General features: G+C 52.8%; 1 protein-coding gene across 1 annotated transcript in view; it reads right to left on the reverse strand.

The window, feature by feature from the left end:
• Window positions 1–791: 791 nt before the first annotated feature.
• Window positions 792–17,322, reverse strand: part of LOC116825165 (uncharacterized) — a 46,634-nt gene continuing 30,103 nt past the window's right edge. The window contains exons 11-21 of the mRNA XM_075061907.1: window positions 16,978–17,119; window positions 15,680–15,863; window positions 14,627–14,726; window positions 13,427–13,545; window positions 7,937–7,974; window positions 6,650–6,762; window positions 6,030–6,178; window positions 4,151–4,245; window positions 2,992–3,070; window positions 2,148–2,256; window positions 792–1,489 (exon numbers count right to left, since the gene is read on the reverse strand). Coding sequence (XP_074918008.1) covers window positions 1,416–1,489; window positions 2,148–2,256; window positions 2,992–3,070; window positions 4,151–4,245; window positions 6,030–6,178; window positions 6,650–6,762; window positions 7,937–7,974; window positions 13,427–13,545; window positions 14,627–14,726; window positions 15,680–15,863; window positions 16,978–17,119 — 1,202 coding nt within the window. The 3' untranslated portion in view covers window positions 792–1,415. The remainder of the gene's footprint in view (window positions 1,490–2,147; window positions 2,257–2,991; window positions 3,071–4,150; window positions 4,246–6,029; window positions 6,179–6,649; window positions 6,763–7,936; window positions 7,975–13,426; window positions 13,546–14,626; window positions 14,727–15,679; window positions 15,864–16,977; window positions 17,120–17,322) is intronic.

Genomic DNA, 17,322 nt, shown 5'->3' on the forward strand with positions numbered 1-17,322 from the left:
GCCCCACCTGCTCCAGTTCAGTTTCAGTGTCTAGCATCCTGCCACAGCCTTCCTCTGGAGGTGGGGAGATCATTAGGCACAGTGGAAGTTAGGGAGCCTGATTTGAAGCAACACAGGCTTGAGGTTGTAGCACACACTGTTTTGAAATACAAGGGAGCAGCTTGTGGCAAGTATGCTCTTAAAACCGAAGAAAAGACACCAAAAGCTTAAGAGCTACAGCAGGTGCTAGCTTATTTACACCCCAGCACACAGATTTCATGCTAATGCAAGACAGCTCTGCCCAAACATTGTTGCTGCAGCTGGGGCACAGGCTATAACCACCTTGTTAGAGCAGGGAGGGAAGATTTGAGAAATGGCTTCTCACTGAGAAGCACTGAAGCAGAGTAGGGAGCAGAAGATTGGCCAATTGGCTCCAGCAACAAAGTTTAACTAGGACTCACATGACAGAAGCATCTGTTCTAGCCCATTCTCCCTTCTGGTCTGTACTAACAGAGGCAGATGATAGACTCCTAATAGAGGACAGAGGCCCTGAGTGATGGAGGGATATTTACTCCAAGGAAGAGGTCTCTTACCAGTTTGCTTTCGCAACCTCACATGGGTCATGCTACATGGAGAAATTGAACATCAGGCCTAAGAACCTGTATTGTTCCTGAGTAGGGTAGTGGTGTGAAGAACCCAGATAGGTCAGTCAGCTACAATCTCCCACATCCCTGCATGTGGCTGCCTGCAGAGATCCTTGTTTGCCCCCTTTAGATACAGGACCAGATCAAGTTTCTACAAAACTGCTTTAATCAGAACAGTTGGGAGTGAGGGGGAGGAAGAGAAACAGGGTCATTTCAAGTTACAGCAAAAAACCACCTGTGTTATTTCTACAGGCCGGAGTTGGAAGTTGCCATTTCCATGACAAGCAGGTAGCTTCTATCCTGGGAGGGCAGGACATGGCTCTTTTCAAGTCAGCACCTTGGAGAGGGCAACACCTTTCCCAGCAGCAGGAGAACAGTGCATCCTTCAGAGTCTAAAGCCAGTCAAAGGAGGACTCTTCTGTTCCTCAAAAGCCTTTGCCAACAACAGATCTCCTTCTAGCCACAATCCCAGACCGAGCTGCACTTTAGTATACAAGGCAGCATTCTGGCATTAAGGCGTCTTCTTGGGTTCAGAAGGAGTGACTGGACTAGCAGAACACCCCCCCTTTTCCAGTGCTTAGCAATTCCCAATTCAATCCCATCTTTTCAAACAGCTGTTGAAGGAAAAACAAAACTCCGGCAGCAGGTTCTTTAGCTTCATGCAACAAATGGTTTTAGAGTAAAACCAGGCCAGCCGGGTCCCTGAGAAAAGCACCCAACATTTCTTAACAGAAGCTGCCCTGGGGGGAGTCTTCTCCCAAGGTGAGAACACAGGGTCCATGGAGTCAGGCCTCAGCAGCCAGCCGGGGAAGGAGCAAAGAAATACACAGCTAGGAGGATGACGTAGACCATCACCAGCACTGTACCTGAGGGAGTGAGAACCGCCGTGGTTAGAAGCTAGAGGGCTGGAATCACACTCAGCAGTGAACAAGATTTAGGAAGGTGGATTTTGCACTAGATGGAGCAGCTGCCAGTCTGCTCAGGACAGAATCTGCAAGTTCACACTAGGACAAGTGCTCCAGGTTGTGAGATTACAGTGTAATCTCAAAGTTAAGGGACTGTTTAAGCCCACATTTGAGAGCCAGATAACAGTAGGTCATGACAAAATCTTTGGAGCAGCTTCATGTAGGGATTGAGTCATCTACCAGTTAGAAGAATCCACTCTACTCCTGGATCTACCACTCCTGGGACAGATTTAAGTTCCAGTTACTGGGCCAGTTAATTGTGGACATCCACCACATCATGAATGATCAGATCGTCTGGGGCTTCTACTGAGGAGATTGGCACAAAGGAAAGGGACTCTTGGCTCTGCTCCCAGGGTGGGATTGCAGGTTAGAGCAAATTGGATATGGAGTCAGAGACAGACACGGGACACAGTGATGCCCCTTCTACACCGTCAATCCCTGTCCCTGAATGAGCCTGCTCAGGAAGCATGGGAATGTTTGTGAGCGGCTATGGGAGGAGTTGGAGAGGATTAAAAATTCTCAAGGGAGGAGGAGAAGACTGGCCCATGTGGACAGTTACCTTGGAAGTAGTCGCACTTGCCATCCATGAAGATGTAGTTCATGAGAATCACGCTGAACATGCTGGAGTAGACATGGAGGTCACTGAAGACAAGTATGAAACCTGTAGGCTGTGGAAAGTTAAGAGAGCAGCTTTTAAACCCTGGGCATGTCAGCCACGATTATGCCCTGCAGGGACCGTCACAGTGACTTCAGAAAGCTTATTCTGCCATTAAGACAGTCCCAGCTCCTTACCCAAAGACTCTTGAAAGACTGTTCCACCCACTGCTGCAGGTACAGTGCGTAGTAGTGTGGATAAACGAGCTATGCACATAGTACAAAAACCTGCACAGGAAGCTTAGTATTTTAAAGTCAATGATCAGGATAAAAATGTATTAACCTGCCACGTTCCCAATCCCTGCTGGACAGGGGGAAAGTTTTCATCACTCTGGTTCACATGTATTAGCAAGAATCTCACCTGTCTCATCTGCTCCCCTTTAAAAAGCTAATGAGCACGTTAGACAGTGAGGGAGTTAATTTGACTCTGCAGTCAACCCACTGCTTGGGACACTGAGGACTAGTGACTGGCTCTCCAAAACTCAGAGATGCTGGTGGGGGGGACCCTGCCCTGCAACTGCCTACACGGTTCCTGCTCTAAAACTAGCATAGCTCAATCACACCATTTCTCCAGTACCTTTCACCAACACTAGCACAATGTTCCTATCCAAGTGACATTCTAAGGTGTGCAGCTGTCCCAAACCCCTGCAACCAGGGGTGCTTCCTCCTGCCCCAAAGCCCCAGTGGCCACAAGCAGAGTGGAGAAAACAGCAGTAACCATGAAGTCTGGCTCCAGCTCCATTACTTACGTAGAAGACCGTGAAGAGCACCAGGATGGGTATCTGAAACATGCAGACCTGGACAGCAATACAGCTCCCAATCTCAATACTATGGAGGAGGAGCAGAGACACCATAAATTAACCTGCACCCGAGGCTTCTAAACACAGGATTAGAGCTGTACCCCTCTCCAAGAGGCAGGGGTTAGACGACCTGCAGCGCTCCCCGGAACATGATCCAGTGCAGGCAGCTTATTCCAAGAGTGACAGCACACGGCATTTCACTGTCTCTTCCAACACCAGAACAGCAAAAGAGTTTTGCTGAAGTGTGATCTGAAAGTAACTTCTCGCAGAAGGGTTTAGAGCCCAGCGTGGAATAGGAGGATCCATTTCATTGTATTGCACTCTGCCTGCACGCAGTAACACTGGTCACAAGTTTGAGGGGGCCCAGCTTTCAGGAAGGGGCAGTGCTTGTACCCTTGAGCAAAGTGGGAGGGGCATGTTAGATTTCAATAGGAAAAGGGCATTTAGGGAGGATCTGTTTTTCTAACATGGGCTGCAGGCCAGGTAAATCCTGCCTTACGGATTCTAGTACACTCACTCAGTGACACCTTCCCACCAAGGAACCAGTACGAGATGCAGTGCACCAAGAAACACCCCTGGGGTCTGGCATGTACCCAGCAGCACCTTTCAGACTGGCCCTTCTCAGTGCATCTCCAGTTGCTGGGAGGGAGAGAGCTGAGATACTTCAACATGGAGTTTGTACTGGGTCATTTTAGACTCTAGGAAGACTGGACCCTCTCCACTTTAAATAACTTGGGACAAGGAGCAGATGGCTCCTTCCCCTAGATACCATCCTTAGAAGCCAAGACTTTATTACAGCAAGCAGTGGAGAGCCACCAACATCTCCCCATGGAAATCCACTGCTGGCTAACACTGGAGAGTCGCTTGGTGCATCAGATTAAGTGGTCCCCACGATCAAGTCCAGACAAGGGCAGCTCCTGGGTGAGCTAGAGCGCTAGCCGCATGTCCCAGCTGCTCAGATCATTAAAGGGAGTTTCCTGCTAGGGAACATGGTGACAAGTTCAACATCTGTCCATTTGCTCTATTGGAAGCCACCGGCTAGGACTAGCCTCCGGCAGCTCATGCCAGCTATTGCAGAAACCCTGCCAGGTTCAGGGGACTCACTCACCTCAAGCTCAGGTTGTTCTGCAGGGCAAACTGGATTCCATTGACTATCTCCGGGAGCTCGGGCACCATAGCCAGCACGGTCACCCCAATGAAATACTGCCAAGGAGAGCAAGATGAGTCAGCACAGAACTAGCGAACTCCACAGCCACGCCAGGCTGCTGGCTGCTCTCAGTGAAGCAGTGAGCTCCCGTTACCTGTAACTATCCCTCACCCGTCCCTTCCTGCAGGGACGGATTTCACAGCCTTTCAGAAATTAGCTCCTTGGGAGAGTCGCTATCCTAGAGTGGGTATAGATCCCAAGCAAGAGGTCCCCTGGCGAACACAGCACAACGTCATGTCTCCATGGGGTTCTAGGAAGCATCCTCGCATGGCAAGTGCACCCTTCAGAAATGCATCCAACTGGAGGGGATACTACACGAATAGTGGTGACGGGTTTGAGTCCCCCGTCCCCCCCCAGGGGTAAGAGCACAGACTGCCCCCTCTAGGGGCTACTTCCCCACCTGGCAGTGCAGGCACTCTGGTACAGAAGAGAACGAGACATTCATGGAGGATGGGTCCATCAATGGGTATTAGCCAAGATAGTCAGGGATGCAACCCCAGGCTCTGGGTGTCTAAGCCAGTGGTTCTCAACCTTTCCAGACTACTCTTGCTCCACCACCCATGGCGGAAGCCAGAGCCCCATCACCTGCGGCTGAAACATGTAACTTAGCTTTGCGGGGCCCTGTGTGGTGAGGCCCCAGGCAACTGCTCTTCTCGCCACCCCCTAAGGCTGGCCCTGCAGTAGTGACCCCCCCTAAATCTGTCCCTTGACTTGTCTGGGGGTTGCAACCCCCAGGTTGAGAAACACTGATCTAGAGGAATTGCTGTACCCCCAGAAGACCTCTGCGTACCCCCAGAATAATAGAATATCAAGGTTGGAAGGGACCTCAGGAGGTCATCTAGTCCAACCCCCTGTTCAAAGCAGGACCAACCCCAATTAAATCCCAGCCAGGGTTTTGTCAAGCAGAGCCTTAAAAACCTCTAAGGATGGAGATTCCACCACCTCCCTAGGTAACCCATTCCAGTGCTTCACCACCATAGAATATCAGGGTTGGAAGGGACCTCAGGAGGTCATCTAGTTGTACCCCTGGTTGAGAGCCATTGTCCTAAGCCTCTGACTGCCAGAAGCTGGGAGTAGACACCAGGAGATGATCACTTGACGATTACCTGTTCTGTTCATTCCCTCTGGGACACCTGGCACTGGCCACTGTCAGAACACAGGATACAGGGCTAGGTGGACCATTGGTCTGACCCAGTCTGGCTGTTCTTATGAGGAACTAGCCTTCGGTGCACTAGCCCCATTCAAACCCAGTCACGTGACTGAACTGCATCAACTCTCCCGTGACTGAGCCAGAGGCTTCCCTTTCAGAAGTTCGGGTGTCAGCAACCCAGGATCACCTGTCAGGGAAGGGGCCAATGCAGGTGAGCAGAGACTGAACCTCATGGGGGCCTCATGAAAGGGAGCTTGAAAACCACCACAGTCCAGCTCTCTGCAGAGAGAGAACATGTTGGTTAAGGCCTGTATTAGGCCAGGCTCTTCCTGCTAGTCACTAAGCAGCCCCAAATCCAAACCTACCATGGCAACATGGCCCACTGGCTGAGCATCTGGCAAGTTCTTAAACTGGGGCCATTGGGCTGGATCCTAAAGTAAACGCCGTTCATCATGAGATCGGCATCGGGCCCTAAAGTCTGCTCTGGGTAGGGGGTTCTGGGTTTTAGGTTTATCCTCATGTATTCCAATCCAGGCTTTAAGGGGCTACTTCTCCACTCCGCTGTGGTTCCCTGCAGGGTGGCTGCAGCACCACAGGCCCGTGGACCTGGGCAGGCAGAAGGCTCCTTACCTGAGACACGGTGGAGTTAGTGAGGATGGGGCTGATGTGCTCCGTGGCTAGGTCAGCGCAGGCCGACATGCACACGGTGGAGAGCAGGAGAATGATCAGGGCCCTGCAGCGGGACCAGTGGACCACGGCGCTGTGATGGTGACCAGGCACTAAAAGCAAGGAGGCATGTGAGCAGACAGACCCCTAGGAACAGACCTGGGCTTAGCGACAGGCCCCATCTACCCATCCCCATTCAACTGCTGCAGCCTCTTGACACGATCAGCTGCCTCTGGGTTGGTCCCTCCAGGGAAAGGGAGAAGTAACTGCCCAAGCTTTGGGTGGACACAGCTTTGCTCCCCAGGGGTCTCCAGTCTGCCATCAAGGTCTAGGGGTTAAAGCCCCTGCACCCACCCACTGCGTTACTCAGGCACTTCCACAGCCCTCTAGGGCCAGGTCCCACCTCTGCCTTGTGCACAGAGCCAGCACCAAGGCCAGGAATAGAACCCAGGAGTCCTGGCTCCCAGTCCCCTGCTCTGGGCAGCAGAGAGCACCGAATCCATCTATCGCTCTCCTGTCCTTTCTGTACTGGGCCAGAGGAAAGGTCAGGCCAGCGCTCTGGGCCGGCCACGGTGGGGACTTACTGGGGCAGTCACTGATGTGAATGTCGTAGATGTGCGAGTGAGTCTTCAGGGTGAAGAAGAGGCCGATGATGTAGGCGGCGGGAAGCACGAGGGACACGGTGTACACCAGGGGCCTGCAACACACCACAGCTGCAGGGAGCTGGAAGGAGAACCCCCTACTCCCCCCCTCCCAGCAGCTCCTAGGAATTCACCTCCGGCCCTTCCCCAAGGGGGGCGGGGGGAGGGGTTTGCTGCCTTTGGCCAGGCTGGTTTTGGTCACTCTACGACGACGGGGGGTGGGGGGGTCACAGACTCATAGAATATCAGGGTTGGAAGGGACCTCAGGAGGTTCTATTCCAACCCCCTGCTCAAAGCAGGACTCATCCGCAACTAAGATGGGTGTTACTGTCTGTGCACCACCGCCCCCTCCACCAGGCTCAAGGTGCTCAATCCTCAGGGCTCTGGCAGCTCCCAAAGCCAGTTGGCTGCTAGAGGGTTTTTCCCACCTGATGTCAGCCAGAGCCCTCCCTGCCCCCACTTCTCTCCACTAACCCTTTGCATGCCTGGCCTTGCTTTTGCAGCAGCCCAAGGGGATGCACCTCATTCACACAAGGGCCCCCCCCAAGGGGGCTAAACCCACCCTCCCTAGTCAGGAGCCCTGCACTCTGAAGCAACTTGCTGGAGAAACCCAGGGTCAGAGTGGCAAGCACTTTACACAAAGGAGTTGGCAGAGCAAGTAGTGGCCAACAGCTGAGCTCGGCCATGGGGAGGGAGACCTAGGAAGGATTAGACCTTCCTCTCCCACAACACATGGGGAAGTGGATTTGAGTGCCCTGTAAAGAGCCGCACCTCCCAAGTACTATCCGATGGGAACCAGAGACTTGGCCATTACAGTAACATCTCTATGCTGCTCTAGCATCAATGGAGCTAGAGAGATAATTGGACTATGTTGTGTCCATGGCTGATGGGACTTAGGGCCAGGGGTTCAGCTAAGAGAGCAGCACGTGTTCCCAGACACTGGAGACAGTCATCCCAACCCACCTCCCAAGAGACAGGTATTAGGCCCATTTTACAGGTGATGAGACAGACCAGAGAGCTAAACCAGTGCCAGAGCCCAGATCAGCCCCTGCTCCCATAGGGAAAGCTGGCTTGACCCTTCAGGCAAAGCATTGAGAGAAGCATGAAAGCAATGCAGCTTGCAAGGTGCTTGGGCATCCCACTAGGGATCATAGCTCCCACGTGCTTCTTTAGTGGGGACAGGGCTGATCCACTATGTCCAAGCAACAGGACAGACGGTGAGGCACTTACTGGACGTGTTTGTAGTACAGGGTGCCATTGTTCTCCATCTAAAAAACAAGAACCACAGGATGGTTTGGTTGGTTCCAGTGACAGTCTCATGTGCTCAGTGTAGACGGTTTATGAATGGCAAGATGATACACTGAAGCCATGATCTCCACACTCACCCCTGTTTCCCTCCCCAGAGATGCTAGGGAACAGCAGTTCATTTGGCAGACTGGAGCAGAGCCCCATATATTGACCAGGAGAAATGAAGATTACTTACTTGTAACTAGGTTCAGAGTAGCAGCCGTGTTAGTCTGTATCCGCAAAAAGAACAGGGCTACTTGTGGCACCTTAGAGACTAACAGTTATTGGGGCATGAGCTTTCGTGGGCTACAGCCCACTTCATCAGATGCATAGAATGGAACATATGGTCAGTCAGACAGACAGACACAGAAAAGGTGGAAGTTGCCCTACCAATTTTAAGAGGCTAATTAAGATGAGCTGAGCTATTATCTGCAGGAGAAAAAGAAAAAAAAAAAAAAACTTTAGTGATAATCAAGATGGCCCATTCCAGACAGACAGTTAACAAGAAGGGGGAAGTGATAGCTCAGTGGTTGGAGCATTGGCTTGCTAAACCCAGGGTTGCGAGTTCAATCCTTGAGGGGGTCATTTGGGGAGCAGTCTGTGCTGAGACAATCTGCATTTGTTCTCCCCAGCCAGATATAGGGCTACAGGACAGATGTTGAGGTAGAAACACCTCTGCGCACAAGGGAGTGGAATGAACACTCCCTGTTTGCTGAGATGTTGCATTGGCAGGGTAACGCTCATTACTGCTTGCACAGCCTTCCCTTGCAGATGAAGAATACTCCAAGCCAGATGAACTGCTCTTGGTTCCAGTACGCTGATGTGCAACGTTCTTTCAAGACAACCAGGACTCCCAAATTCTTTAGTGACTCAAGTGCCCCACCCCTGACCATTGATGCAGCTGGAGTCAACATCTAGAATGGACCCATAGAACTGAACTGCACACCCTTGAGCAGCTTGTCCTGGCTGGCCACCAGTCTAGCAAGGCCACGACATTCCGAGACATGGTGATCAACTGAAGATTGTTCCAACTTCAACTGTAGTGCTGAATAGGTCTCATTCTCAGACAGTCAAATGGAGTCCTGTAAGTAGTGGCTGCCATAAACCTCCATGAGACCCAGGAAGAACTTTATCAAAGATTCAAAGTTGCCCTACACAGAGGATTGTCTCATTCTTAGAAATGTTTATCTGTCCTCAGAAAAGCTCTCCCTTCTGAGTCCAGTATGGCACTTGTAAAAGAAATACTGTGTCTAAGACAGAGGACAGTCTTTGGGAGGTTAAGGAAAAGATTCTAGGTCTAAAAGGAAAAATCAAAAACAAAAAAAGCAGACCACTTGCAGTGATTATATGGCTCAATGGGCCCTCATGCACAGCAGCCATCAGTAGCCAACTCTCCAGGAAAAGGTAAACAAAAATACCCTGATTCCTCAGATGTGCTACCACCATAGACAGGCATTTTGCCAATACCCTGGGTGCTGCAGAAAGGCCAGATGAGAGCACCCTGTACTGGAAATGGTGCCTGGCCATCACAAATGGAACACACTTCCAATGGTTTTGTCAAATCATGATATGAGAGAGACCTATCTCATAGAACTGAAGGGACCCTGAAGGGTCATCAAGTCCAGTCCCCTGCCTTCACTAGCAGAACCAAGTACTGTTTTTTTGCCCCAGATCCCTAAATGGCCCCCTCAAGGATTGAACTCACAACTCTGGGTTTAGCAGGCCAATGCTCAAACCACTGAGCTATCCCTCCTGATGACTGGAAATATGCATCAGAGTCACAAGCCAATCCTGGACCAACAGTGAAGGGATTATGGAGACCAGAGTCAGTACACGGAACCAAGAGCTTCTAGATGCTCTTAAAATTGGGACGTCTGCCAAAATCGCCAATATCTTCTTTTGCACCAGAAAGAACCTGGAGTAAAAACCTTGACCCCTTCCTAGTAAGCATGAGCCTTCTTGACAGCTCCCACCAGAAGCAACTTCTCCACACCTGCGAGAAGGATTGCCTTGTGAAAGGGCTGCTGGAGAGGGATGGGTAGGGGGAGTTGGGAGGAGGCAGTCTTTCCAGTTGTATGGTATAGCCCTTTTCCATGATCTCCAAGACCTGTTGCTTCCATGTGCTGATGGAGTGGGCTAGCCTGCCTCCAATGGAAAGGGTAGAAGAGTGCTAGTTGGTTGGTTCTCGACTCTCAACGATCTCACCAAAACAGAGGGTGGACCTGTCTCGGATGAGGACGCAGGTGGTTTAGATTTGGAACCTTGTTTGAAAGGCCTCTTTCCATAATGGCTCTGGGATGCTGCACATTGATTTGTGACTGGATGACTGATGGTTTGGGGTAATGCTGCCTCCAGTATCGGCAAGAGGAATGGAGAGCCTCCTTCAAGTAGATGGCATCGACTCCAAAGGTCAAGCTGTTGATCTCGTCTCCTTTAGTTTTTCCAATAGTCTTTTCACTGAAAAGACCCTCTGCTCCAGAAGGAGGCTCTCCCAGCTGACTTTGAGCAGCCATAGCTAGGAGGGGAGGGTCAAAGCCATGCATGCTCCTGATGGTCACAGCTGATGCCAATGCTCTGACATCAGAGTCCAAAGCATTGAAGGAAGCCCTGAGGGAGTGTCTAGCTACATTCTGACCCTCCAATAAGATGGCAGGACACAGCCGGTAGATGCCATCAGGCAAGGCCTGGAGAAAAGCAACCCTCCACCCCCACCCATAGATGGAACTGCTAATGGACCAGGACTGTCAGATAATTTGCCTCCCTAACACTGAGGGATGAGGAGAAGAACACCTTTCTCCCCCTTCCCCCACTGTAGCTGTCTAGACCTCCTGTTCCTGGGAGCAGCAACCACCAGTGAATTCAGCACAAAGCAGCTATGGAAGTAAGATTCTCTTCAGAGGGAATCTGGTATAGTTCAATTGCTTTCTCAGAGACGGGCTTTCAGTGGGCCACACAGAGGTGGTTGGCCCTCATAACTCATCCAGGATGGGCAGCAATATCTTACTCTTGGCAGTGGCATGGAGGATGTAAGATACTGAGAAGTCTCTTCCTCCAGTACTGTAGGGAGTTTCGAGTGGACACCCTGGGATGCTCTAAGTCACAGAAATGCAAAGCATCCCCAGAAGGTGAAAAAGGCAGATGCCACCCCCACATTGGTCAAGTGATAGGTCACAGCCTCACGATCAGGTCCTAAAAGCTCCTGTACAAAGAGTAGCTCTCTCTCTTCATCCCCCTCAGACTCAGAGTCCCAGGTCTCACTGTAATGTCAATGGAACTGGGGGAACAGGAACTGAGGACCCCTGACCTTTCAGATTCTTTGCAGATGAAGTGTCCCCTCTCCATCCACGTGGAGGATAAATTGGAGAGGACCAGTGGTGGTCCCCCATTAACACCCCAGGACTGCCAAGCCAAGTCTCCCTACTATTGGGTGTCAGGAACATGCCAGTGGAGGTGGACAGAACCTCGCTGCAGGTCAGTTCCCCTATTCTCCTCCTGGAGAGGGTCCAGGTCAGGACCCGAAAAAGCGAACCAGGGATAGTACCTGATGCAGAGGGAGGAATGGGGATCCTGCTCTTTGCTGAGGCCCTGTAGAAGGCCTGAGAGGAGAGATGAGAAAGGGTCCAGGGAAAAGCCAGCAGGATCTGGTCTCCTCTTCCTAGGAAGCGATGAAGAGGACAATCTTGGAACCAAGGATACATGCCTGCTTTTAGGAGCCACACACCTTGCATCAGGATCCAAAGCATGCACCGGAGCGGACAGAGAGAGAACTGTGTGGAACTGACAGATTGGATCAGGAAGCAACCGCAGATCCAAAGGTTTGGCCACCGTGAACTCCTCCCTTCAGTTACTGAAGCTGGAAGTGGAACAAATCTTGCTTCGGAACTGTTGTGGCCCTATCAAAAATCGGATGGAATCTGCTAGCAGTTCTGGCTCCCATGTATCAGAGCTCATGCTGACTGTCTTGCTCCTATGTGGCTTTTTCCTCCGTCACAGATGCTGCTGCACCGAAGGTGCTGATGGCCCTAATTCAAAGGCACTGCTTACATCCATCTTCCAGGCATCTGGGACAGACCCCGGTCCTGCAGCCGCAATGTCAGGGTCGGATTGCTGCGAGGCATGAGGTACAGCACTGTCCTCAACCTTTCTTTGGGAACCAGAACTGTGGGAGCCAACCACCCAGTCCTCAGTTCGGCCACACAATGCCTTAGGGCTTGACTGTCCAGCCCAGACGGGCTGTGGCTTCCTGGAACTCTTCCATCAGCTGAAAGCGGGAGGAGGCCACTGGGACAAAGGCTGAACATTTGGACCTTAGAGCTGAAGTCTGAATGGATGCAGGGGGGCTAATATTGAGGACTTCCTGAAGCAGTAGGAGTTGCAGATGAATCTGAGGAACTATTGTGGTCCTCAGACCCTCTTTGTGGAGATTGGGCACAAGATGGCAATAGCATGGGATCAGAGACTCAAGCTGGGTTGAGTTTGCAGTTATCAAAAGGATTATTCTCCCCTAAGTTAACTGGGCAGGCTGGAGATACTGATCTGGAACCTCAGAGCCTTACAGAACACTTTTAGCTCCCCAAGAGGAAGCAAGGAGTCTGGGTGCGTGCAGTGGAGAGAAAAGAGACCTCCCCATTCCATGTGATCTCAGTATAGTCTTTCCTCAGTTGTCTCACCCCAGGCCAGGTGCAGGATGCAAGCGAGGAATTGGAAATGCCAACTACCAGAAGCTAAGAACTGGACCAACCTGCTCTGTAACTCTGGCTTGCACACCAAATGTTTGAGTCCTGAAGGCGCACACAAAACCCTCCACACGTAGCTCAGTCCTCAGTGGTTAGTTACCACCAAGCATAGGAAAGTCTGTCAGGAGTGACCACCAATGCACCACAAGGAGTTGGCCTGTAAAGATGCAGACCTCCGAGATGCCTCCACCCTAGAGGTGGCTGCATTTTAGCATACAGGACCAGTAGTTTGGTACAGCATTTGTGCTGTCCAGAAAAGCAAGGCCCTCCTCCTCCTCTTGAGCAGCTGCCTGCTGATCAGGAGTGCAGGTTTTGCTAGTTAGTTACTTGAATTTAGAACATACTGTACACCGGGCATCACAGAATGTCATAGTCTAGCAGTGGACACCCCACCCCCCAACTGGGTCCTTCCTGTTCCCAACCCAGAAGCTCTTGTAATGCATGAAGAACACCCATGTTGCAGCAGCCACCAGTCTCACTTGGAGGAGTCACTGATTCGCAGAGAAGTCTGGCCCTTGTCAGCTACACTCTGCCCCCATCAAGGAGACAGGCACTGCTAAGCAGTCATGGGCACTGCATGCTTGGAGAGGCCAGGGATCCCCTGTATGGCTGGGCAGTGGTATCTGCAGGTCACCAGGCCCATGAGATGTGACTTGTACAAGAGCAAATACATTTAGGTGTCCATGGTTCCACCTACCAGGTCAAAGTGGCAGTTCTGGCAGAGGTAGTGTCCTTCTGGACTCTGGGTAATGTTCTGGCATTCGCCACAGACCAGCCTCCCATAGACTTTGGAGAACAGAGTTGGAGCAAACACGCCTGTCAGGGGAAAGAAAGGGGGGTTGGAATGGATCCGGGGGGCTTCATACCACACCGTCAGCTGACACTGACAACAAGACCCAGGGCAAGAGGAAAAGGGTGCAAGACCCACCACACTTCCACTGGGAAGTGGATCAAGACTTTGGCCACACCTGGCTGCAGACAATGAGCTGCAGAGCACAGAGTCCCACTTCACTGTGGGCCAAATAATTGCTGGTTCTCCTCTCCGGCAGCTGGCTAAAATGAATTCCCACCTATCCCCCCCTCCATCTGGCCACCATGCCTGGAGATGGGCCATTAGGGAATAACAAAGTCCCTTTAATAGGTTGTTCCCAACCCACCAGGGAGCCCAAGAACACATGTCCTCTGTCCAAGGAATAGGAGATGCTTCCCTGCCAGTGTGCTCCAACTGATCCCCGGGGGCCCCACTCCTTACACAGAAACAGTTTGTGTCCATTCAATCCTTGGCTTTTTGATAAAAAAGCCACACACCTTGACTGCATGGCCACTCCGACGTGGATACCCGCTCACTCCCAGGGCCTAGGCAGAGCCAAACCCATTTTGTGTCAGCCAGCTGGCTGGAAGTAACACCCCTAGGAGTCAAGGTGTCCAGTACCCAGGGGAAGTAAGAGGGGCGAGACGTGCTGCTCAGGACACCCCACCTCTAGCTCAAGGAGCTGCATTATGCACAGAAGGTGTCCCACCCAGCTCCCTGGAACTGTGGGAACCTCCCTGCAATGATGGACCACAGCATTTTGTGAGCAGTGCGTGACTCCAGACTCTGTCCCATATTTGAGCAGAGCGGAGCAGAGATGGAACTCCACAAAACTAGCCTGAAACGAGGTCATAACCCCCAGGGGATGTGCACCAGGTACATTTATCCTTCAAGGCTGGAGCCCTGCAGCAGAGCCAGGCTTTGCTGGAGAGGCCTCAAGAGCAGAAGATGGGGCCAGCCTGTAACAGACAGGCCCTGCACGACAGCATGGTCAGGGGGTGCGGCCAATACGTTCGGGTTAGGAGACCGTGCATTTGGCTCATTCCTGTACTCACGGCTTCAGCGCTTGGCCAGTTTCTCGCTTACCTCCCACGGAGAGGAAGAGCAGGGCAGAGCTGACGCCTGCCGATCGGCTGTTAAACCTCTGCTCCTGGTGGCGGATGCCTCCAATCACCATGCACAAGCCCTTGAAAGGAACAGGGAACACTCAGTTATCACCCCTGAGCCCTGGGCCACCTCAGCTGATGTGCATTTCAAACAGCAGCATGGCTAGCAAGGTAACACTGCCCCCCATCCAGGGGTTTGCAGGCCACTCAGCTGTGTGGCCCACCATCATGAGAGGCAGCTTTAAGACAGAGGTGGGCAAACTACTGCCCGTGGACCACATCCAGCCTGCGGGACCATCCTGCCTGGCCCTTGAGCTACCAGCCAAGGAGGCTGCCCCCCCACCCCCACAGCCATGCTGCCACATGGGCCGTGCTCTGGGCAGTGGAGCAGCGCACTCCTGCTGAGCAGAGCGGCAATGTGTCTAACTCCAGCCAGTGCGGCAGCCAGACATGCTGCTCTGAGCAGCATGGTAAGTGGGCCGTGGGTTAATAGGGAGTGGAGGGTCCCGGGGGGGGGGGGAGACAGAGGACAGGGAGTGGTTGGATAGGGCAGAGGTTCGAGGTGGTGGTCAGGGGACGGGGAAGTTGGTAAGTGTGGGAGTCCTGGAGCCTAGTCAGGGCAGTCGGGACTGGGAGCAGGGAGGTTGGCTGGGGGCGGGGTCCAGAGGAGCAGGGGGTCCCAGGAGGGGGCAGTTAGGGGACAAGGAGTGTGTGCGTGCGCAACACACGCATGCACACACCAGAGGTTCTGAGGTGGGCAGTCAGGGGGCAGGAAGTGAGAGGGGGCGGGGGCCAGGCTGTTTGGGAAGGCACAGCCTTCCCTACCTGGCTCTCCATACAGTTTTGCAACCCCACTGTGGCCCTCAGGACAAAAAAAAAAGTTTGGCCACCCCGTTTGAAGAGGAAAAAGGTTGGCTGGGACGAGTCTGAACGGAGCACTTTAGAACCAAGAGGCAGAACTACCAGAAGCTGCCTGCTCTGACAGCTGAGCCTGGAGCACAGCCCCTAGCCACAAGCCTCCAGCCAGACTCACCGGTACGAGGAGGACACAGCCCAGCAGGGTTCCCGTCAAGGCCGACTTCACAATCTCCTCGTAACACTTGTTCCCTTCCCGGGAGCCCTTGATCAGCGCCGTGATGTAGAAGGTCAGCTCTATGATGGAGCCAAAGGAGGCATTCACCACAGCCCCCACCGCAAAGTTACTCTGAGCTGAAATACTAAGGCACACGAAGGCAGGGGGTTAGTTAGCAGAGGGAGGCTCGAGACAGACCGTGGGTGGAGACAGCCTGATGGATCATTCAACATGAACAGGACAATTCTGGCTACTGGTGCAACCTTCTATATTGGAGCCACCTGGCTCCCAGCCCTCATAGAGGAACTTTTTTTGGACACTTTTTTTTTTTTTTTTTTAGAGAGGGTGCCACCCTCCTGCTCTACAAATCTGTCCACCAGCAGGGCTGCAGTGACGCTCTTTTGTGCTGCACCTTCAGGTTTCCACTTCAGCATTTAGCTTGAGGATCAGCCAAGAGCTGCTGGAAGCGGGGTCACTTCTGTAGACAGCACTTGGAGGCGGTGCCTCTGCCCGGTGCTACCGGCTGTGCCGCCTCACACATGGCTGGACAGCTTGGCAAGCTTTTCTGTCACAGATACTGCCTGCAGCCTCCCTTTCTAGAGCAGCCTGCAGGGTTAGTGTAGGAGCTGGGGCAGATTAGGGTGTTATGAGGCCCTGAGCCAGAGCAACTGAGACCCCTCCTCACCCATTCTGCCTGCATTCTCTCCTGCTCTGCCTGGCGCTCCAGCTGGGGCTTGCCCCACTTCACCTGGAGTGCTGGGCATGGGGGTGGAGTGTGACAAGCCCCTGCACCCCAACTGGAGCAGGTCTGGGCCCATTTTTCCAGGGCCCCCAGGCATGGGTCTTGTTGGCCCAGTGGCTAATCCATCACTGCACAGGAGGGCTGCATATTCCACCCCAGAGACAGCAGCAGTGGTGCCCAGATAGAGCGCAATGAGCCAGCTACACATAGTCACACTCCACCGAGAGTCCAAGAATCCCACAGGGAGCTCAGGCTGTGAAATCCAGCTGAAGGCTTGTTTGCCACAAGAAGCCGACGGCCTGTAGCAGAATGATCTGCCCAAGCAGCAGCCAGGACTCCTCCCAGCAAGGAGGTGAGAAGTCGGGGGTGGCGGAACAAGAGTCATGTTGTGTCGTTACGCCGTTCGCCTGCGAGACGGCACGATGCAGCTTCGGAATTGGGGCGGGGAGGGGGATTACACAAGGGATTGTTTTGAACCCCAGCCCCATGCCGGATGTGGGAGAAGGCGCGTCCTCACCTGGCAATGGCCATGCCGATGTAGTAGGAGAGAGGCATGATGGAGAGCAGCGAGAGGGTGAACTTCACAGGAGAGCTGGTGAAACGGTTGTGGCTGTCCACGTAGCCCAGAACCAGAGTCACAATCACGAGCGGCAGCAGGTCTGCGGTGCGGCCAGTCAAGGGGCACTTCCTGGCAATGTTGGGACACCCATCATGAGGGCCAGAGCACCTCGCCTAGAGATGTGCTTAGCCTCCACATGCCAGGAGGGAGCTTAAATAACCTGAGCAGGAGAGTCCGTGTAGATGGACTGAACCCAGCTCTCTCAACTCCCAGGCTTGGTCCTCAGCCACAAAGCCACCACTC

The sequence above is a fragment of the Chelonoidis abingdonii genome, chromosome 1 (assembly GCF_003597395.2).
Source record: "Chelonoidis abingdonii isolate Lonesome George chromosome 1, CheloAbing_2.0, whole genome shotgun sequence".
In the NCBI taxonomy this organism is placed as follows: Eukaryota; Metazoa; Chordata; order Testudines; family Testudinidae; genus Chelonoidis; species Chelonoidis abingdonii.